Below are 22,435 nucleotides of genomic sequence, written 5' to 3'. Positions count from 1 at the left end.
TTAATTACATTTTGTATTTGTTTCCACTGTAATAAAGAATTAAATTATTTTATTTTTTATAAGATTTTTCTTTTCTTTGTTTGGATTTTTTTTTGTATTATATTTTATTAATCTAATAATTTTTTAAAATATTTTATTTTTATAATTTCTTAATGTGAATTAGCATTTATCTTTATGTTTTTTATACTACACAATTTTTGTTTTAATTTTATATCTTTTTATATTTATGTGTTGGTCATTTTTAGTTTTTTAATTATCCCTTAATTAGGTCTAATTTATTTTTATTTTAGCTTTAGTTTTAGGACAGTTTTCATTTGAATTTACGGTAAATTTGTAGTTTTAGTAATTTTTATAAGTTTTTTATACTTCTGTTTACATTTAATTTATTTTAATTTCAGTTTAAGTTTAGCTTTCATTTTAATTTTTGTAACATTTTTATCAACTTTGCTATGTGCTTTTGTCATTTTTGTTAGTTATTTTAATTTTTTTATTTGGATTTCATTTAATTTTATGATCTTTTATGGTGCTTCAATGAAAATTGGAAATGTTGCTTTGAAAGCTAACTGTTAATAAATAATAATAATAATAACTGTTAATAATAAGCTTACATATTATACAAGTATATTTCATTTTAGGGTTTATTTTAGGTTTACTTAAGTTAACATAAAATTGATATCATTTCCCTTTACTGTTGACTTTATCAACTTTTTTTTAAAAATCAATTTAGTATTAATTTATCATTTAAATTTGAAAGATAAAATTGTGATATGGTGAAACGTCAACTTATCAAAAGCTGTATGAAACTTTTATTGTACATTTCTGCAATATGGACATCAACTTGACATAATCACCACTGATAAGCTACTGCTAAACATAATGTAGAAACTTTAATATAGAAACTTACACTTTCTGTAAAGCTGCTCTGCAATGATTTGTATTGCAAAAAGCGCTGTACAATATTGAATTGCATGCATCTTTGCAACTAAGAGCAAATGAGCAGGAAAACGAGATCTCGTTTCCAATGCTATAATGAAGTGTTTGAAATGTACCAGGGCAGTGGATGGTGTTGCACGGCTCGTGTTCTTCTGCGTCTCCTCCACAGGAGGCTTCAGTGAGTGTGTGGTTACAGCTCCTGAAGCGCCGCCTCAGTCCCACGGCGTCCACGTGATGAAAACACGTCTTACTGCACTCGGACCACAGCGTCCACTCGCTCCACGACACTCCCTCAGGACCTGCACACCTCACCGTCATCATCTGCTCTAACACCAGTCTTATACACTAACAGTTCGATCTGAGTTACCCTCCGAGCAGGATGTGAAGCACCGACGGGCTTCAGTCGAGTCTCCTTCACACGGCTCCACATTCACTGCTCCCACTGGACTCAGAGGAGATCTGGTGCACAATCATTCAAAATGTCAATAAAAATGGCTTTTTCAATGTGATTAAGCATGTTTTCCTGCTGGTTTTTACATGCATAAAAAACATAAACCAGTCAGTTCACCTGTAGCGGTGCTGTACTCCTGTCCCACAGCTGCTGTCACATGACGTCCATGAAGACCAGGCCGACCAATCACAGCGAGCGACACAGCTGGATTCATCACAGGTGACACGGCCTTCTTTACACACACTGTGTGATTGGATAAAACATCACGACATGCATTTACAGCATCAAACACTGCCAGATCATCAGAAGAACAGCTCAACAATCAAATGAATCGACTGACCATGTGCTGCAGCTGCTGTTACTGACTTCCTGTCCAGGCTGGACGAGCGAACCCCGCCATAAACACTCACATTGACTGACACTGACACAACGGCCCTCTCGCAGGAAGAGCCCATGAGGACAACGACAGCCTGACCAACAATACATATACATGATAAATCACATTTTTATTATTTTTAAAATCCCGAATTTAAATAGATTATTAAATATTATTTAAATAGGAAATCGTATTCATTATTTATTATCATTATTAAAATAATACAATTTAAATTATTTAATAAATATCAAAATAACAAATTATTATTATTGCATTTAATTATTTATTTGTATCAAAATAATATATTTAATGAAATAAATTGTAATAATTATTCATAATAATAATAATCTCCTTTTCAAATGACTATATTTCTATACACTATAATATATATTTATTATTATCACTATAATATTTATTATTAAAATAAAACACAATATTAAAATGTAATATATATATATATATATTTATTTATACTATATCTGCATATCTGTATTGATAATTTACATCAATATATAAATCATTTGAGATACAATACTAGAGGACAATGTATCAAATCTAAAAAACTGATTGATTGTAATCAATGATTTTCATCTATTAACAGCTTTGAAACAGGGCTGAGGTTGTACCTGTAGTGCAGTTTAAGGTGCAGTTCCTCTCTGAATGAAGGTCAGAGCAGGTCACAGGACACGGCTCAGTTTTTCCAGCCAAACAATCGAACTCCTCCACCAGGATCATTCCTCCGGTGCAGCCTGCAGCAAACTATCTCATTCAGCAAGAGCATGCAATAAACTACAGATAATAGTCTGCACAAACTGGCTAAATGTCTATTGTTGCACTATAGCAAGATTTAACTTCATGCAACAATAACGCATGCTTTTTAAACCAGCGTGCAGCATGTGAATATGAGAAGCGTAGCATTGCTGACCGCTCTGTGTGTCTGTGTCCGGTCCGCAGGTCTGTGTGTTACACGTCTGTGTTTGTCTGACCAGCCCCTCACAGTCTTTCCCACTGTTTTTGGGTGGAGGATTCGAGCAGGTCCTGTTCCTCACCATCAGTCCTCCACCACAAGGGACGTCACAACCGGACCACTGCGTCCACTCCGACCACTGACCGTCCACTGAGAATCCATCAGAGAAAACAGTGAGCTTTGAATCTGTGTGTTACAGTGATTTTACTGTGTTTAAGGGAGGTTTCTAGAGATATCAGCACTTTCAGCTCAGTTTGGACTCGGAAGAGGTAAAAAAAAATCGCATTTGATGAGATGAAAACAAAAATGGGATAAGACTGTCAAAATAATTTTTTTTTTTAAATAATTATAAAAATAATAATTAATGTAAGACCAAAAAAATCTATTAAATATTCTTAAAATATTTAAAATGATTTCATTTTGAAAAGACTATAATTTAACATGTATATTATTATTCATATTACTAGAACTTTTATTTATTGTTATTACATACCTGGAAGAGGTATGTATAACTTATAATAATAATATATTAATATAATATATGTAGCCTCTTTCCCATATTTCTCATACACTTTTAGAACTTAGTTTTAGTGATGCACATGAATGCACAAACACACACAACAATTCAACTATTAAAAAAAACGTAAATAAAAAATATTTTTAAAAATGAAAAAAAATAATTACACATTTTCACAATTACACAAGTCCACATTTTACTTTGCATATTGATGCTGCAGCATCTAAAATTCCATGGCTTTTGTAAGTCAAATTAATATAAAAATTCCTTGGTAACATAAATTATGATTGTTTTTCAGTTACAAGTTCAAAGGAGTTTAATTAAATTAAATTAATTTCAATATTTAATTATGTTAACTATGGCAATTCTCAGATTATTTGTTTTAATTCACTTCATATACCGTATTTTCCGGACTATAAGTCACACTTTTTTTCATAGTTTGGCTGGTCCTGCGACTTATAGTCAGGTGCGACTTATTTATCAAAATTAATTTGACATGAACCGAGAGAAATGAACCAAGAGAAAACATTACCATCTCCAGCCGCGAGAGGGCGCTCTATGCTGCTCAGTGCTCCTGTAGACTACACTGAAGACATAGAGCGCCCTCTCGTGGCTGTAAACGGTAATGTTTTCTCTTGGTTCTTGGTTCTAAATAAATGCAACTTATAGTCCAGTGCGACTTATATATGTTTTTTTTCCTCATCATGACGTATTTTTGGACTGATGTGACTTATACAGTGACTTATAGTCTGAAAAATACTGTAATTACATATTCAAATATATATTTCACATGTATATATGCAATATTTTTTTATATGCAAAATATTTTTTTTTTTACTGCAAAAACAGTATGCAGGATTTGAATGCATTATGAGTATTAATGCAGAAAGATGTTTGTACCAGGACAGGCCTGCAGGAAACACGCTCGGCTGTCGAACTGAGCGCCGCCGCAGGATCCACCCGGCCGGGCGTCTCTCAGGATGCTCCTCTGACGGAAAAGTGACCCCAGACCACATGACACACTGCACTGACTCCAGGACGTCCAGGGAGACAGAACACAGTTGACTGCAGGACACAAACACACCTCTCAATCCCACAATGCACCTGACCTGAGATCAGCTCACAGAGAAACATCTGAGATGTGTGTTTCTGGACTCACAGCAGTCGTTCTCGTCCGAGCCGTCAGCACAGTCTCTGCGCAGGTCACATCTCTTATCCAAACTCACACACTCTCCGCTCCAGCAGCTGAACTGTTTGGAGGAGCAGAGTTTGGGCACCAGGGGGCGCTGTGAGGGAGTGACGGACCCTGAGGACAGAGATTATTCTGATTCATGTTTAAATAATATTATAAATGGTCTTAACTATGTTAAACACATGTTAAATAAGTGGTTTAACATGTGTTAGGCGAGTCAACACTATTAAAAATAACACATGTATTCATTTAGTAGACACATTTTCAGCTTGTCCTTTACTAGTTGATTAATAATAAAATAAAATAAAATAAAATAAAATAAAAAAAGTGCATTAGAAAAAGTAAAAAGTAAAATTTAAAATAAATTAAATTAAATTAAAGTGCATTACAAAAAGTAAAATGTAAAAAAATAAACAATGTAACAATAAATGATAAATAAAGCAAATATTTGTTTTTGTTTTAGAAATGTTGTCATGGCAAAGAACTAAAATAGGTTTATGCTGAATTACTAAATTTAAAAAAAAAAAATACATTAAAATATTTTAAATTATGAACTATTAAAATAACCCCAAATTACCAAAAATTACAAATGCACATAACAAAATTACTAAAACTAAATTAAAATGAAAACTGAAAAAAATAAAAAATGAAAGCTAATTCAAAATATGAATAAATATTATAACACTACATAAAATAGCTCTAAAATAATGTCACATTTGTATATTAAGTCAAATGCTGTTGTTGATGCTTGATTCTTGTATGTAGAAATCAGGATGTTTTATTTCTGCATATTTGGTAAATGCATCTAATACTGTTACCTTAATTGACATCCTCATTGTTTTCGTGCAAGATCAATAATATTGTGCATGCAGAAAGAAATTATATCACAGTTCTGACACTTCATTATTTAAAAAGATAAAGCTCTTAAATAACTTCCAGATAATTAGCTAGTATGTTTTGAGAAGGGCAGCTTGACTGTAGTTTCTATGCAGCTCCCTCAACACCGATGGCATGTAATTAGTGAAATAAATGTTTTGTTTTTACCACAGCGATCTTCATCGGATCCGTCGGGACAGTCCTCACGGCCGTCACACACAAGAGCAGCTTCCACACAGCCGAACGTCCTGCAGGCGAGCTGTCCTTCCACACACACAATTCTGGGCAAACCATCATCAGCGGGTGTGGATGTATACCAGAGTCCTGTAGGAAATGGATCTCAGTATTGTGAAAGCTTCACTATCGTTCTACACCAGCACCTGCTGTGTCACACACACACACACACACACACACACACCTGTGGTGTTGAAGTAGGGTGTAGGAGTCAGAATATGAACGCCCGGTTCTCCCGTCGGACCGACAGCAGGTGGCGCTGTTGTGATGTGTGTGGGTGGAGCCACTCCTGGGCTGCCGTCCTGTGGACTCTTGGTGTGAAGTCCTGGACGTCCAGAGGTGTAGTTAAAGTGACCCGGACGTCCCGTTTTGCCAGTGGGGGTCTGTAATCCTGGTAAACCTGGTGGAGCTGTGGTCACTTCACTAATGGGTGTGACCAACTCATCTGATCAGAACGATGAAAATAATAACTCTTTTTTCTTCTGAGGTTGATATAATGGATAAAATCACATATGCTACACATTGCATCACACAACACTTAAAGAAAATGCTAAAAAGGCTAGGACCATTAACATTGATTATAATTTATTAATTACATTTTTTCAACTCCTTACACACGCTTTCAAAACTTTACACACAAATCTAAGAACTTCACACATTAATTAGTGTTTAATTAGTGTGTGGTTCTGGGGTTTATTGTCAGGTTTCAGAAATTGAGTGACAAGTAATGATTTTGTAAGCAGTTGAAAAAAAAATTGAATGCATAGATCATAGAATTAATTAACATTTGCTATTATTTATTTAACATATATGAAAATGTTTAATTAAAGTCATGAGAATTTTCTGATTTTTTATTTTTTATTATGGCATAAATAATAATAATTAAAAAAAAAATTATTATTATGCCATTTTTGTATTATGGCAAGGTTATTATCGGTAACTAAAACTAACACCATAAAGACAAATGTTTTTTACATGATAAATGTTCTATAGCAGAAAAAAAAAAAAAAAAAAAAAATATATATATATATATATATATATATATATATATATATATATATATATATATATATATATATATATATATATATAAAATAATAATAAAAATTTTATTTTCACCAAGTTGCCGATTTAAAATTTAAATTGGAACAAAAAAAGATAATTTAGAGAGCAATAGAGAAAAACAACAAAATATACTTAACTATATAAATAACTATGAAATGAAAATAAATATACCTATATATACCAGTATATCAGTAATACTAAAATAACATTACAATGTAATTTTTGGGATTTTAACGTGTTTAATTGTCATGATAATGTCAATGTAACAATGAAAAAAAAAAGTAATGGTCATTAAAATACGATTCAAAGTTTTTATGTAAAATCCATTTTTCTGTTGTTTTTGATGTGGTATGAATTATGACCGGGTCACTTGATTCACGCAGGTCTCTGAGATGTAATGAAAACTCAAAAGAAACCCCAGCAGTACCTCCTCTACAGCCCAGAACCTCCACTCGGAGGTAGAAAGTGTGGCGAAACTCTACAGGAATGATCCGGAGAAACCGAGCTCGGACCAGTCTGTCCAACCAGCGTGTGACGGGCGTCCGGCTGACCATCCTCACCTCAAATATCTGACACAGACACAACAACACACTTCATCAGCTCCAAATCAGCTAACTTTCATTTTAACCAGCACAGCTCAGTCCTAATTCATGGGTCTGATTACCTTCGGAGGAGAGCCTCTGTCTCCAGTCTCAGTGAAGTTGATGAAGTGGTTCTCCACCAAAGCGAAGGCTAGTCTGTATTTGCTCAGGTATCCCCACATGCGTTCACTGCCCTGCGTCACCACTCCCGAAATCCACGTGGGCTCCAGGAAATCCACCTGGAAGTACGGATGAGGGTCTCCAGGTAACGGACTCCATCCAGGCTCCATCACCATCCTGAGAAGAACCCAAACAAACAAGTGTCCTCAAAGGTTACACATTGTGCTTGATCTTGTTTATTTTATTTGCAGGATGAGATGATGGTCATATTTTCTTCATTAGAGCATTCATTCATGTTTGTGACCTTAATTGATCATATAATGCTCACACATTGGGTACGACGTTGAGCCGGCCTGCGTCTGCAGGATTATTCTCTCTGTATGAGGACGAGGTCAGCTGACCGTAATGGATACGCCCATCCTCCAATCCCAGAGCAGAAGAACAGACAACTGATGCGTGACAAACAGGTGAGAGTCATGTTATTACAGTTAACCAATGCCATAAATAAAACTTTTTTGTTACTTGAAAAATCTTATCTGGAAAATCTACTTGAAAAAAAATTTTTGTTTTCGCTAGTGGTCAAGGCAAGATTTCTCAGTTAGTTCCCATCAAGCTTTGATGTACTAAAATCACTAAAAATACACACAAATTTAAAGAGATAAAAAAAAAAAAACATCATACGAGTTCCTACCTTTCTGACCAGGTCCTCCTTCCTAGGAAATGCAAAGAAAAAAATAGTCAAACCATTTAAAATTGAAGTCCAGGATTAATTACAATTACTACGTATCTGATACACAACTAATAAACATTAATAACAAAACATATTTCATTAAAACACAACTATAACCACTCTTCTGCAGAGCAGAGTCACAATAGTACTACTTAAGCTCTAGCAACACCATTTGTGCCATATTACATAAAAAAGAAAATGAAGAATATTTTATAAATGTAATATCAAATATGTTGCATTATGACAAAGCTTATTTAGCTTTATAAGTGTTAATATTAATATTATAATTATTTTTAAGTGATACGGCTGTACTTATGGGTTGGGCACGTCATGCTAAGATTTGTTTTAACTGTGATACTAGTCAACAGGTTAATGGGTGAAGTCTCACAGTGGTGGTCAGGGCACTCGGAGTGGTCAGGGGTTTCTTGCTGGGTGTCCTGAGAGGGGCGGCGGTCGGGGTGATGTGGGTGATATTTGTGTGTGTGCAGTCCCTCTCATCCGCTCCATCAGGACAGTGAGGGACTCCATCACAGCGGTGCTGCACCTCAATGCAGCCTCCTGGAGGAAAACAGGAGAACTGACCCGACGGACAGACCACCGGCCTTCTGGTAGGAGCGGGACGACTTCCTGAACATGAAAGAAATATTTCATTGACAACAAAATAAAGTGTTCAGCAAGAAAAAAAAAACATGGAAAAACTAAAGACTATTTTTAGGATTAAAAAGAGTTTTTTTTCCTTCAAGTTCCAATTAGTTTTTGTAATTCTCATTATTTTTAATGCCGATTTTCATTTTAAATAAATGCATTAGTGACATGCAGTATTCGGTTTACTTATTTCAATATGTAAAATCTGATGCAATTTTTTTATTTTTTATTTTGGAATTAAATGTATTATAATAATTAATGATATAATTTTTAAGTTTTATAAAACACTAAATCCATGCTGTTTTTATCCCCTGAATATATTCCAGCTTGTCCAGCAGATTGGGTCTGGGTTTATGCCTACTACTTTTAATTTATAATATAACATTATACTATTTATTAATATTTTAAATTCATTTTTTTTAAATAAAGTTTTAGTAATTTTGTTGTGTTTTGTCATTTAAAAAAATGCTTTTGTCAAAAAAAATGATATTTTGTTTTTATTTTCCATTTTAATTTTGGTAATTTTTTTGTTATGGCAACTAAAGTAAATAAAAATGGCAACTAAAAGAAATAAGGCTGAGAAATTGTTTTTTTTTATTTTTTATTTCAGCAATTATTTTATTAAACTTATCATAGATTTGTAATAATATTTTTTGTTGCAGTTAATGATAGTAACACTGGTACCCACCACAGTTGAGCTCATCTGTCCCATCGCCACAGTCATTGATCCCGTCACACAGCGCCCCCTGTGGACCAGCAGGAACACAGCGGCCGTTAGCGCAGAGGAACTCGCTCTCTCTACAGGGACGTATCGGCGGGAGAGGAGTTGACCACTCATGCTCTGATGGGAAAGAGAGTCAGAGAATTTTAGATGGACTTTAGGGAGGTTCACTTGCTGTTCTGACACCTGAAATGTAATGGAGAGGAAAACTAAAGATACCATCAGCACAGCCCATGACTTCGACTCTCAGATAGATTCCATTCTGAAAATCATGAGGCAGAACTCGTACGAAGCGAGCCGACACCATCCGGTCCAGACGAGCCAAAGCTACGCCGCGGTCATCACGGTTTCCCTGAAACACCTGGAAGAAACATCCAGAAAAGCCAAATATAAATACTTATTTCATAAATGTGCAGTATATAATATTGACTAGTGGTTGAAATGGGTACTGCAGTACAAATTCTAAATACTTTAATACAGTTACACAAAATATTTTTTCCCATCATTGAGAAGGCAGCAAACAGAAAAGAGTCAATGTCTTTATTTTGCTGCATGTAGTGTTTAAGTCGAACATCAAAGTGTTAGATGAGATTTTGTCTGTTGTTGATGCTGGGTGAATGTGTGTCACCTTAGCTTTGGGTCTGGCGTCTGTGATCAGCTCTTTATATGTGAACCACTGACGTTCGTCGCTGCTGAACTGCAGATAGAAGCTGGAAACAAACGTGTCAAACACACCGCCACCCTGCGTCAACACGCCTGCAACACATCAAACAAACAACACATTTAATTTATTTAGCTTTATTATGAAAAGCAAAGCATCACTGTTGTGGTCTTGGATTACCCATATTTCAGCAACTGAAAAACATAGATAAAGCAACAGCTGAAACCACCTAGCAACTGCCCAGAGAACTTTAATAAATGCCTAGCAACACCCTAGCAACCACACACCAATGCCCTAATAAGTACCCATAAACACCTATCAATCACATAGCAATCCATCCAGAATTCTCTAGAAACTGCCAAGCAACCCCACAGCAACACCTTAGCAACCACCCTGATAATCCTAACAAACCGACTGACATTTCCCTTGTTATCATCCAGCACAACCTAGAAACAACACAGCAAAGCCCCAGCAACCACCCAGGACACCCTAGAAACTGTCTAGTAACCACATAGTATAACCCTAGCAAAACGCTAGCGACTCCAAAGCAACTTTCTAGTAACTGCCTAGCAACCTCCTATTAACAATATAGCAAAACCCTAGCAACCACCTGAACACCCTAGCAACTGCCTAGTAACCACAAAGAAACACTCAAGAAACCACCACAAAAACCCAAGCAACACCCTAGTAACTGACTAGCATCCTCTTATTAAACACATAGCAGAACCCAAGAAACAACCCTGAACACCCTGGCAAACACCTAGTAACACCACAGCAACATCCTAGCAACCACACAGCAATGTCTTAGCAATCACCCAAAACACCCAAGTAACTCCCTAGCAATCTCCTAGTAACCATAAAGCAACACCCTAGCAACCACCTTGAACACCCTAGCAACTGCCTATTAACCACAAAGCAACACCCTAGTAACAATCATAGCAATCCCCTAGCACCCACCCTGAACACCCTTGCAACTGCCTAGTAATCACAAAGCACCACCCTAGCAACCACCATAGCAACACCCTAGCATATACCCTGAACACCCTTGCAACCATCTTGTAACCACAAAGCAACACTCTAGCAACCATCCTTAACACCCTTAAACCTCCTAGTTACCACATAGCAACACCCTAGCAACCGCCCTAAACACCCTACTGTAGCAACTTCAAAATAACCACCTACCAACACCTTAGCAACCACCCTGAACACCCTAGCAACCGCCTATTAACCATATAGCAACACCCTAGCAACTACCATAGCAATCCCCTAGCAACCACCTAGTAACCACAAAACAACACTCTAGCAGCCACCCTGAACACCCTAGCAACCGCCTAGTAACCACATAGCAACACCCTAGCAACCATCCTAAACACACTACTGTAGCAACCTCCAAATAACCACCTAGCAACACCTTAACAACCACCCTGGACACCCTAGCAACCACCTAGTGACCACATAGCAACACCATAGCAACCATCCTGAACTCTCTAGCAGAAGCCTAACACTGACTGTTGCCACAGCAAGCACCATATTGCAGACTATAACTTAAATGCATTGAATATTTAAATACACAGCACTGTTATGTCACTAAAGTACAGTAAAAATAAATTCATGAATGTGAACTATATCATTTTCAAATATAATCAAGACTCTAGTGGAACTAATGGGACTCTGACTGTATGTTGTTGTTTGTGACCTGTGATGTTGAAGTGTCTGAGCAGGTCTATCTGGAGGTATGGCCCGTGAGACGAGGGTCTGTGCTCCTCAGGGGCCCCGGCCGGGAGCTCTCTGTACTCCTCCGGCTCCGGGCTCCAGCCCTGCAGGTCACTGTGGGAGTCCCGAGCGTGCAGACGTCCTGCAGACGGAGGGTGACCGGGCTGATGGGACGAGGCGCTGAAGCTGCTGCTGGGGAGCGAGAGAACGCCCAGAGCCGACCAACACTCATCTATAAAACAACACACACAATACTGTATGGAAAAGATGACACTAAATAAATACATAAAATAAAACACATTTTTATTATACAATATACATGAATAATACTTTATATAATTAGCACTGCATTTATAGTAGTTTTCTGGATCATGTGCATTAAAAATCACACCTTCCTGCTCAAAAGTTTACTGAATCACCCTCTCAGAATCTCTGAAAATGTTTATTATTTTAGCAAAATGAGAGGAATCATTAACATTCTTTACATAGATATACTGTAGTTCATGCTGCAAATTAATAACTGAAATTATTAATTTAATTTTTTTATACAAAAAAATATCTGTTCAAAAGTTAATCTTTGATTTTTAATACTGTGTCATTACATGAACGATCCACAACTGTTTTTATATGTTTTGTGATGGTTGTTCATGAGTCAACTTTCGATTATAGAAGTCTGTTTCTGCCACTAGATAAAAAATAAAAAAGATAATTGCGACGACTTCCATCACAGTTCTAACTTTTTCTAAGAATTGTGTGATATAAACTTGCAATTTTGGCTTTTTTCTCAAGGTATAAAGTCATGATTGTAAAAAAGTCAGTCTTGTTTTTCCTCAGAACTTGACTTTATAACTCACAATTCTGAATTGTGAGATAATAACTCGCACCTGTGAGAAGAAAAAAAAACTTACATTTGTGTAATTTAGATGGAAAATATTTTCCTTGTTATTGTATGATTCAGTTCACTTCAAAAAATTCACTTCAAAAGTTGCAAAAAGTGGACAAATACATTTTAAAAATAGCTAAATTTTTTGCTTGGTGCTTTTGGAAGAAAAAGGTCTTAGGGTAGTCTGAAAAGTTGCTAAATGAAGCAACAAAGTTGCTAAGTTGGCATCACTGGTACTAATGTAGGTTTGAATGAAACCAGTGTTGCCAACTAATTTTCAAGGAAGTTGCAAAAAGAAGTTCGATTTGTTGTTAAAAGTTGCTAAATGACATTGTGTTGCCACTGTGTGATAACGTCATTATGAAAGCACGACGCAAAATTGTGTCACTACATAAGATGTAAGTAAAAATTTTTTTTAATGTATATGTTCATTTAGATTAGTTCATAAAATAATATAAATGCATAATATAATGTTAAAATATAAATAAATGTTTTTATATACATCATTGAATTATTGAACACGTACACATTTTTGAACACGATTAAATTTTTTTTATTTTTTATTATTAGCTCGTAAACAAGTAAAACTACACATTCGTTACAATTATAATTTTAAGCGGTGCATTAGTAGTCAGTATGCTACACTCTAAGATAAGAATTCACAGGTTTTTACCTGCATTTTAAATTACGCATTGTATTTTTTGTTTCGAGGTTCAGGGTCACAATGGATAATGGATGATGGATAATGTCCTGGAAAATGACTTTTGCCATTTCTCTAGATATTATTCTTGTACTAACTGATCAACAATCACGGTTATTACATTATTTACTAAATTATGCAAATAGCAATAAATTAATTTATGCGATATGTGTACTGCTAGGCATCTTAAGTTTCCTCTTTTTGAGAAACTAAGATGGAAAATGTGTGCCTTTTTATTGTTTGAGTCACTTAACAAAAGTTGCAAAAAGTAGCAAAATAAAATTTAAAAACCGTTACATTTGTTGCTATCTGCTTTTGGAAGAAAAAGTTGCCGGGGTAGTGTGAAATTTAGCAACAAAATTGCTAAGTAAGCATCACTGAATGAAACGGACCTGCAGGTGGCAGGGGGTACGTCGGGACGGTCGGAGGGCCCTCTGGTGGAGTGGAGGGGCCCAGGGTTATTGGCAGGATCATTGGTGTAGTCGTCATGATAGTGCTGCCGTTACCTGACAACACAACACACTTTTGCATGAACAAGAGTGCATTCTGACTGCATGATCAATCTAGTGTTATTATGAATACAAAAATAACAAGTATAAAATAATAACTATGGTAAATATGTTAAACCTTTTTCTTCACAATAGCAACACTTGTCTCCTTCCCCTGGAATCAGAATATGTCTCTGAAATGGAAAAAATAATGTTACCCAGATAAACCTGTCAGAATCTGGTGGCAGTGTAAGGCACACACACACACACACACACACACACACACACACACACACACACACACACACACACACACACACACACACACACACACACACACACACACACACACACACATACCTGTGGGCATCCAGTGGCAGTGTAACATACACACACACACACACACACACACCTGTGGGCATCCAGTGGCAGTGTAAGGACAGTACGGGACACACTGCACAGTGAGATTGGGCAAACACTGGCACATCTGACACTGACCGCCTTTCCAGCGCTCTCCCACCGCATGTGTGTGTCCACGATATTCACACTCCCTGCACGGCTCTGTCTGACAGCTGAGAACAAACACACGCCATGAAAAATATCATCAACATCCGCTAAAGCAATGCCAGAGTCATGGGTTCGATTTCCAGGGAAAGTTTGTTTTAAATCAAATGTAAAGTGCATTGATGCAATGTATGTAGTTTCTGGACACAAGCATCTGCTGAATGCATTAATGTGACTAATCGAAACATCTGCTAAAGCAAAAGGGCAGATGTGTGTTTTACATTTCCCAGATCTTCAGGATGCTTTGCAGCATATTAATACTAACCGTCGTGCTTTCCGGTAAATTCCTCGGCACTGTCGGCCGTTGCCGTGTTTTAAGGGGTTATTCGGGCTGCGGAAAGACCACTGGACGCTCTGAACTCCACAGGGACCCAAACACTCGCCCCACTCAGACCAGGACGACCAGCCACAGTGAACTGATCAAAAACACACATGTGCAGGGATTCAAAACCTTGCAGGACATAAATCATAACATTTAAGCAATAGCAAGTAGCAAAACATGGCTTTGCTGGTTTGTGATGTAAACTAACATTTATTAGCTATTTTAAAAAATCATCCTAATCATCAATGAAATAAATGAAAACTACATTTGTTCAATAAGGGTTTTCTAAAAGTGGGTCCACAAGAAATCTGTAAGAAGTTTGTGATTTCATGAAAAGTTTATAATTTATTAAATTGAAAAAAAAAAAACACAAGTGAACATGCAATGTTGTTAAATTATTTCAGTATTAATGTCTTGATCATAAATAAAATGAAGAATATTAAATTATTTTTTTTTTCATTCAAATTAAGCATATTTTATGGTAAAAAACCACTTAAAATAAAAAAAAATTAAAATCAGCATAAATTAATAAAAAATGTAAATTAAAATCACCATCAATTAAAAACAATTTAACAAGTACTATCATAATGTATACATATGAATTACAATAAAAACATTTAAAATAGTGAATTTTTTTTTTTTTTTGCAAGGGGCATGTGGGTTGATGTAAAAAAATAATTATTTAAGTGATATAAAAAAATCTAAATAAATTACTTTAATATAAAGTACACTGAAATAAAACACTTTCAACCAATCAAATAAAACAATAAAAAATTAAGTATTTTAATAATGTGCATTCATGTCATGTGACAATTAACTGACATCAGAGAACCGTGAACATGTGAATGTTTTATTAAATGAGTATGAGTGAATGTGTGTGTTCTTGTTTATCTTACATTGCAGGGACCAAAGGATAGTTAAAAATTTTATTAAAAAAATATTGAAAATACTAAATGATGTATGTGTGAAAGTGTAACAAGGCAAACAGGTTTTCTGTAAAGGGTGGGTTTAGGGGATATCGTTTGGTGAGTATAAAAAATAGACATCTATCGAAAGTCCCTAACATAGTGTGTGAGTGTGTGTGTGTGTGTGTGTGTTTACCTGAGCACTCTGGGTTGGTGTCACAGCGCTGGGCTCGTCCTCGCTCACACACACAGACGTCACAGCCCACTTTGACCTGCTGACCGGGCCAGTATCGAACCCCAGACACCTCACACACACACTCCTCCGGCCGAACACACTGCTGCTCGTGATTCATGACCGTCCCGTCAGGACACCAGCAGCCTGACACCAAACAACAGATGCAATGAGGAAAGAGACAACCACGAATATACAGTACAGTAAAACAATCTTTTCTATTTATATGAATGGCCCCCAGTGTTAACTAAAGCGTACCTGTGAAACACCTGGAGTTGGGGTCACATGTTGTCGCCCCAGATATGTGAGCGCAGGTCAAAGGGCACGGCGCACAGCTATGTCTGACGTGGCCCGCAGGACAGGAGACGTTAACACAGCTGTCCTGAGGACATGGCTCTGAAAAACACATCTGTGTTCAACTGGGAAACATTGAATGCTTCGTCAACAACACAAAGAGCAGATGAAGCGACCTGCACTGCTCTATAATCACTAAAAAATGAGTTTAAACACACAGTACACTGATACAGAAACCAGCTCAGCTATACTGGTCTGTTACTGGTGAATATAAATAAAATATTGTTTGGTAAATGGTTAAAAAATATAATACCTGTGTCATTACCTGAATTATCCATGAATGTCTTTGTGTTTTGTGATGTTATGCTTTTAATATTTTTAATTAGTTTTTTTTTTTTTTTAGTTAATGTTTTGGTTAGTATTTCATATAGTTTTAGGGTTAGGTATTAAGCATTATTACTTTTTTATTACATCAAGTTGAAAAAAGTGAGAATTATAATTTTAAATGATTTAAAAAATATTTTTTTAGTTTACTTAAATAACCCTGGTTATATAAGTATTTTAATTAATGAGTAATGTGATGAATAATAGGTACTGTATTATTTTTGACTGCTTTTATTGTCCTCTTTTGTAAGTCACTTTGGATAAAAGCGTCTGCTAAATGAATAAATGTAAATGTTTTGATGAACTGCCTTTCATTTTACTTTATTTTAACAACATACTCAATATATAAAGAGTTAAACATTTAAATTAAATGTTTTTTTTTTCCGAAAACTACAATACTACGATTATATTTGTTCATGACAATAATATACAAAAACCAGCATAAATGAATAAACAAACAAACAAACCAATTGTTTGAGTTTTTACATTTTCTAACATCACTTTTTGAAATTGACACTACTTGATTGGAAGAGCTCCAAAAGGATTTTAGATGGATAAAAAGCAAAAAAAAACAAGGTCAAGGTGGTTCTACCTGGAGGTAGACCATCTCAACTAAACTGGTAACCAGTGAAGATTTAAACTAGATCTGTTGGAGGTTGTTTGTTCTGGTTCTTACTGATGTCTGTAGTCAGGTTAGTTTCTCCAGGTAGTTCTGCACAGGTTCTGCCTCCGTTCTGCGGTGGTAAACACTCTCTCTGACGGACTTCAACACCGCCACAACCTTCACTGCAGTTCGACCAGGTGACCCACGGCAGCCAGTAGCCATCGACTGTCAGACAGAACCAAAAACTCAACATCTGACACCTGAACATTCATTCATCAGGTATGTATGAAGCTGGTGTAGTATATTTTACCGGGGCAGGCGGTGGAGTAGCACTGCTGTCGCTGTGTTTTCTCTCCTCTGCAGAGTTGGTCTGAATCCTGGCGGCTGCAGCGTCTCTGTCGGCTCATGGTTCCTGATCCACAGCTTCGGCTGCAGGGGCTCCAGGAGCTCCAGGGACCCCAGACACCACACCCCGTCTCATCTGAGGCGTCTGCGGGACAGTCTGCTGCACCGTTACACAACTACAACAACACAACGACAGACACACTGAAACATTCATATATGTTCTCTTACAAACCAATCACTGTCATGAGAAATTAATGATGTTATTTACATGGTACTCCAAGATTAATGTCTAAAAAACAAGGTAGTATTTTTGATGCATAAACACATAGAAACACATCAGCATTGATTTGACGCAGATCAGTGTGTGTACCGCGTTGAAGGGCACACATGATCCATCAGCACAGGTGAACTCCGGACAAACACGACTGCCGTTTCCCTCACTAGGTGGCGCTGTGGTGGGACTGACTTTATCTGGAGAAAGAGAATTATACAAATTATACATTATTACATAGATATCTAATAATTATCACAGTTCTCACAGAAGAACTGTTGTGCATCTCCAAGCAATTCGTTTCTGAATGAATCCACGTTCTGAACAAATCGAGAGAACCAGTGATTCAATGAACTGTTCATAAAGAGAGTCACTTACTTCATCCCTGAATGAATCAGCAGTTTGAACGAATCAATTGAATGAATGAATGATTTAATGACTTACTCATTAAGATATTTACCACCACCTACTGGCAATTTTAGTTTCTTATTTTAGAGTATAATTTCGTTAAGAATACTAACTAACCGCAGAGTATCTCATCCTCTCCTTTAGGGCAATCAGGAATCCCGTTACACACGCGTGAAATGTTAACGCATGTGCGGTTATCACAGGAGAAACTTCCCGTACAGGGAGGAATCCGTGTGGAACCTGGTGAGAAAAAATAACACATTTGAAACAACAAACAAAACAAAACAGAAAGTGTTCAGTATGTCTAGTGAACAGATGTACTCAGTGATTGTGGGAAATGATATTACTAACATATTTCAGGTATACTAGAGGAACTAGTGTGTGTGTGTGTGTGTGTGTGTGTGTGTGTGTGTACGTGTGTGCATGTGTGTGTGTATGTGTTTGTCTGTGTGTGTGTATATGTGTGTGTGTGTACGCGTTTGTCTGTGTGCATGTGTATGTGTGTGTAAGTGAGTGTGTGTGTGTCTGTGCGTGTGTTTGTGTGCACATGCATGTGTGTGTGAGTGAGTGAGTGTGTCTATTTGTGTTTGTCTGTGTGTGTATATGTGTATGCATGAGTGTGTGTGTGTGCATGTGTGTGTGTGTATGTGTTTGTCTGTGTGTGTGTGCATACGTGTCCGTGTGTGTGTGTAAGTGACTGTGTGTGTGTGCATACATGTCCGTGTGTGTGTGTGTGTGTGCATACGTGTCCGTGTGTATGTGTGTAAGTGAGTGTGTGTGTGTGTGTTTGTGTGCACATGCATGTGTGTGTGAGTGAGTGAGTGTGTCTATGTGAGTGAGTGTGTGCATGTGTGTGTGTGCATGCGTGTGTGTGTGTGTGAGTGAGTGTGTCTGTGTGAGTGTGTGTGTGCATACGTGTCCGTGTGTGTGTGTGTAAGTGAGTGTGTGTGTGTGCATGTGTTTGTGTGCACATGCATGTGTGTGTGTGAGTGAGTGAGTGAGTGTGTCTATGTGAGTGAGTGTGTGCATGTGTGTGTGTGCATGCATGTGTGTGTGTGTGTGTGTGTGTGTGAGTGAGTGTGTCTGTGTGAGTGTGTGTGTGCATGCGTGTGTGTGTGTGAGTGAGTGAGTGTGTCTATGTGAGTGAGTGTGTGCATGTGTGTGTGTGTGCATGCATGTGTGTGTGTGTGTGTGCATGCGTGTGTGTGCATGTGTGTGTGTGTGTGTGTATGCGTGTGTGTGCTGTTTACCGCAGTTGTCCACGCTCTCGTCTGAGGCGTCTCTGCAGTGGGGCGTCCCGTCACACAGCTGCTGGTGCTGGATGCACTGGTCTCCGCTCTGGCAGAGGAACTGGTCAGATTGACATGTGCGGGAACAACGTTTCTCATCGCTCCCGTCCAGACAGTCTGTCTCCCCGTCACAGTGCCACGCTAACGGCACACACTGACCGCTAGTGCAGCCGAACTCAAACTTACTGCATCCTGAAATCACAGAATCAGATAGTTTGATAATGAAAATAAAAATGCTTTATATCTGCATCAGACTTTCACTTTCATATTTTAACCAGATGATACTGTCAAGATTTTTATGAGATTTTTTATTTCATTTAAAAAAATGTTTAGTTCTTATTTGTTTATTTTTACTTTATTAGTATGATGTTATATATGTTATAAACCACAACTGTTATGTTTATTAAAAAAAACAGTAAATAGCTCAGTTATAATCAGTTATATATTTGATTTAAAAGTCATATGTTAATGACCTTTTGATGTCGTTGATGTCTATGATAATTTATGAATTTGTTCTTGACCCATTGAAAATAGACCCTTATCATATTAATACTTTGTATATACTACTAATATTTGTAGAATATTTTGTTGATTGTTTTTTTAATGCTTGCAAAATAGGAAATAAATTGTTTTGCAGTTTAGATTCTAATAAAAGCACTTTTTGAACTAATGAGCATTGGTACGTTCATAAATTTTTTTTTGCATGGATACCTTTGACAGGACAGATGAGCTCATCGATGCCTGAAGGACAGTCCCTGTGTCCATCACACACTCTCTCTGCAGGCACACACTGATCTCCAGGACACTGCAGCTCTCCGATGGCACAAACACACCCTCTCTCATCGCTGTAGTCCCCGCAATCATCGTGACCATCACAGCGGTGGAGAAACAACACACAACGACCAGACGAACAGCGAAACTCTTCCTGTCTGCACAACACGCCACAGTCTGCAACAACACTCAACATTAACATCACAGCAGCATCAGACAGCAACTTAACACATAGGTAACATTTCTTTACCTATAGACAAAATGTAAAATCTAAAACAAAAGAATATTTGTGTTATCTGTTATCATATTTGATCCATCAGGTTTTTGCCTCATACAGTATGAAACTGAGAATATGGAAGTGAAAACAGACTTATATGTAATTTGGCGCAGATGTTGATATTTATATTTGATCAAAGATATTAAATTCTAATCGTCTGTAATGTTATCAGTTAGATCAGCCAAAATGACTCTTTTCTTCATACAAATTGCTTTTAGTAATATTTTGGGGGTTTTATGCATCATTATCTGATTTGCATAATTTATTTAGCTAAAACACAGACAATACTTGTAAATAAACGGTGAAATTTTCTACTAAATTTACATGTAGATAATATTTTTTCATGTTAATGGCTAATAACAATAATATTTAATAATGGTTGTTTATTATACTTTATATTAAATTACTGTTTTAAGCCTAAATTCACTTGCAGCATTTAAAACAAATGTTTTTATTTTTATGTTTTCAGACAAAAATATTTAATTTATTGCAGATTCTCATATTTACATAGCCCAAAATTTTAATTCTGATGCTTATAATGTAAAACAATGAGATATTTATAAAAATACATACATAAGATCATATAAATATCAGTCTGTGCTCTATATCTCCAGTAATGTGTCTCAGTAAGATGAGATGTAAATGAACCGCACATATAACACAGTGATTGAGAGCTGAAGAAAGTAAAGTAAAGAAAGTAAAGCTGAGCTGCTTCAGTCCAGGAAGAGTTCATCTGGAGATATTACTGACCTTATTCTGACCTTTACTTGATCAAATCAGTCAAGATTTGAAACGAGAAGCTCCAGCTGAAGCTGGACGTTTGTACAATTACACTAAAAGAGCTTTTACTTGAAGAAAGCAAAATGGAGTAGATCAGCAGATTTTGATTATTTAGAGATGTAGAAATTAATCAAACATACCGTGTTCATCAGAATCATCAGCAAAGCCACAGTCCAGCCTCCCGTCACAGACTTTATGAGCCGGCAGACAGCGTCCGTTCACACACCTGAACTCTCCAGGTGGACAGCTGGGTTCAGCTGAGCTCAGGGCACAGAGGTCCTCGTCTGATTGGTCAGCGCAGTCAGGATGGCCATTACATCTGAGCTCCAGCGGTAAACAAGCCCCACCGGAGCAGCGGAACTGATCTGGAGGACAGGTGGAGGGACAGAGCTCATCCGAACCGTCTCCACAGTCGTCCTCATTATCACAGAGCCAGACGGAGGGAATACAGCGCTGAGAGCCACCGGAACAGAGGAACTCTGAGTCCTCACAGAGAGACGGAGGAGGACATGGAGATCCAACACAACGCCACAAACCATCAGAACAAGAGCTGAAGGACAGACAATTAGATGGAAAAAAAAATACATTAAACAAGCACTGTCCAGTGCATATTTTAATGAATTGTCATTTCAAACTGCTTTTTCTGCTTTCTTTATAATTAAACAAAAGTTAATTTTGGGGCGTTTATGCATCATTACATAATTTGCACAATTTCTTTAGCTAAAACACAGACAATATCTGCAAATAAATCCGGGAAGAACAAAATATTGATATTAGATCTTTTTTTTTTTGGAATACTTATTTTTCACCTGAAGTTACATTTAGATAACATTTACCATGTTAATGTTTGATAACATTAATGGTTTACAAATGATTTTCTGTCTTTCATTATATATTATGAAAAATGAATATGTATTATATTACTGTTTTTTAAGCATAAATTAACTCAAAGTGTTTAAAACTACTGGTTTTATTTTTACTTTTTTATTTTAGTTTTTAGACAAAATTGTATATTAAAATAGTAACTTTAGTATATTTTTTTATGCTTTAAGACAGAAATGGAATATTAAAATAATTTTAGTAATTTCTTTTTATACAAAAATAATATAAGTAATGTATTATTATGTTTTTTTTTT

The 22,435-nt window shown here is 36.5% G+C and overlaps 1 protein-coding gene across 1 annotated transcript in view; it reads right to left on the bottom strand.

Moving 5' to 3' along the window:
- Positions 1–22,435, bottom strand: part of sspo (SCO-spondin) — an 88,069-nt gene that overhangs the window by 43,015 nt on the left and 22,619 nt on the right. The window contains exons 28-59 of the mRNA XM_059524213.1: positions 21,440–21,849; positions 20,183–20,419; positions 19,433–19,663; positions 18,300–18,422; positions 17,874–17,968; positions 17,469–17,679; positions 17,231–17,383; positions 16,135–16,272; positions 15,841–16,023; positions 14,683–14,833; positions 14,266–14,425; positions 13,993–14,047; positions 13,758–13,871; positions 11,766–12,014; positions 10,037–10,164; positions 9,628–9,769; positions 9,376–9,528; positions 8,431–8,669; positions 8,004–8,025; positions 7,641–7,761; positions 7,276–7,489; positions 7,039–7,180; positions 5,731–5,991; positions 5,481–5,636; positions 4,404–4,550; positions 4,145–4,309; positions 2,686–2,877; positions 2,387–2,509; positions 1,725–1,854; positions 1,502–1,627; positions 1,301–1,392; positions 1,050–1,232 (exon numbers count right to left, since the gene is read on the bottom strand). Coding sequence (XP_059380196.1) covers positions 1,050–1,232; positions 1,301–1,392; positions 1,502–1,627; positions 1,725–1,854; positions 2,387–2,509; positions 2,686–2,877; positions 4,145–4,309; positions 4,404–4,550; positions 5,481–5,636; positions 5,731–5,991; positions 7,039–7,180; positions 7,276–7,489; positions 7,641–7,761; positions 8,004–8,025; positions 8,431–8,669; positions 9,376–9,528; positions 9,628–9,769; positions 10,037–10,164; positions 11,766–12,014; positions 13,758–13,871; positions 13,993–14,047; positions 14,266–14,425; positions 14,683–14,833; positions 15,841–16,023; positions 16,135–16,272; positions 17,231–17,383; positions 17,469–17,679; positions 17,874–17,968; positions 18,300–18,422; positions 19,433–19,663; positions 20,183–20,419; positions 21,440–21,849 — 5,246 coding nt within the window. The remainder of the gene's footprint in view (positions 1–1,049; positions 1,233–1,300; positions 1,393–1,501; positions 1,628–1,724; positions 1,855–2,386; positions 2,510–2,685; positions 2,878–4,144; positions 4,310–4,403; positions 4,551–5,480; positions 5,637–5,730; positions 5,992–7,038; positions 7,181–7,275; positions 7,490–7,640; positions 7,762–8,003; positions 8,026–8,430; positions 8,670–9,375; positions 9,529–9,627; positions 9,770–10,036; positions 10,165–11,765; positions 12,015–13,757; positions 13,872–13,992; positions 14,048–14,265; positions 14,426–14,682; positions 14,834–15,840; positions 16,024–16,134; positions 16,273–17,230; positions 17,384–17,468; positions 17,680–17,873; positions 17,969–18,299; positions 18,423–19,432; positions 19,664–20,182; positions 20,420–21,439; positions 21,850–22,435) is intronic.

Source organism: Carassius carassius, chromosome 35 (genome assembly GCF_963082965.1).
Source record: "Carassius carassius chromosome 35, fCarCar2.1, whole genome shotgun sequence".
NCBI classification, from domain to species: Eukaryota; Metazoa; Chordata; class Actinopteri; order Cypriniformes; family Cyprinidae; genus Carassius; species Carassius carassius.
Note: the sequence above shows the minus strand (reverse complement) of the source record. Positions and strands in the feature narration are given on the sequence as shown.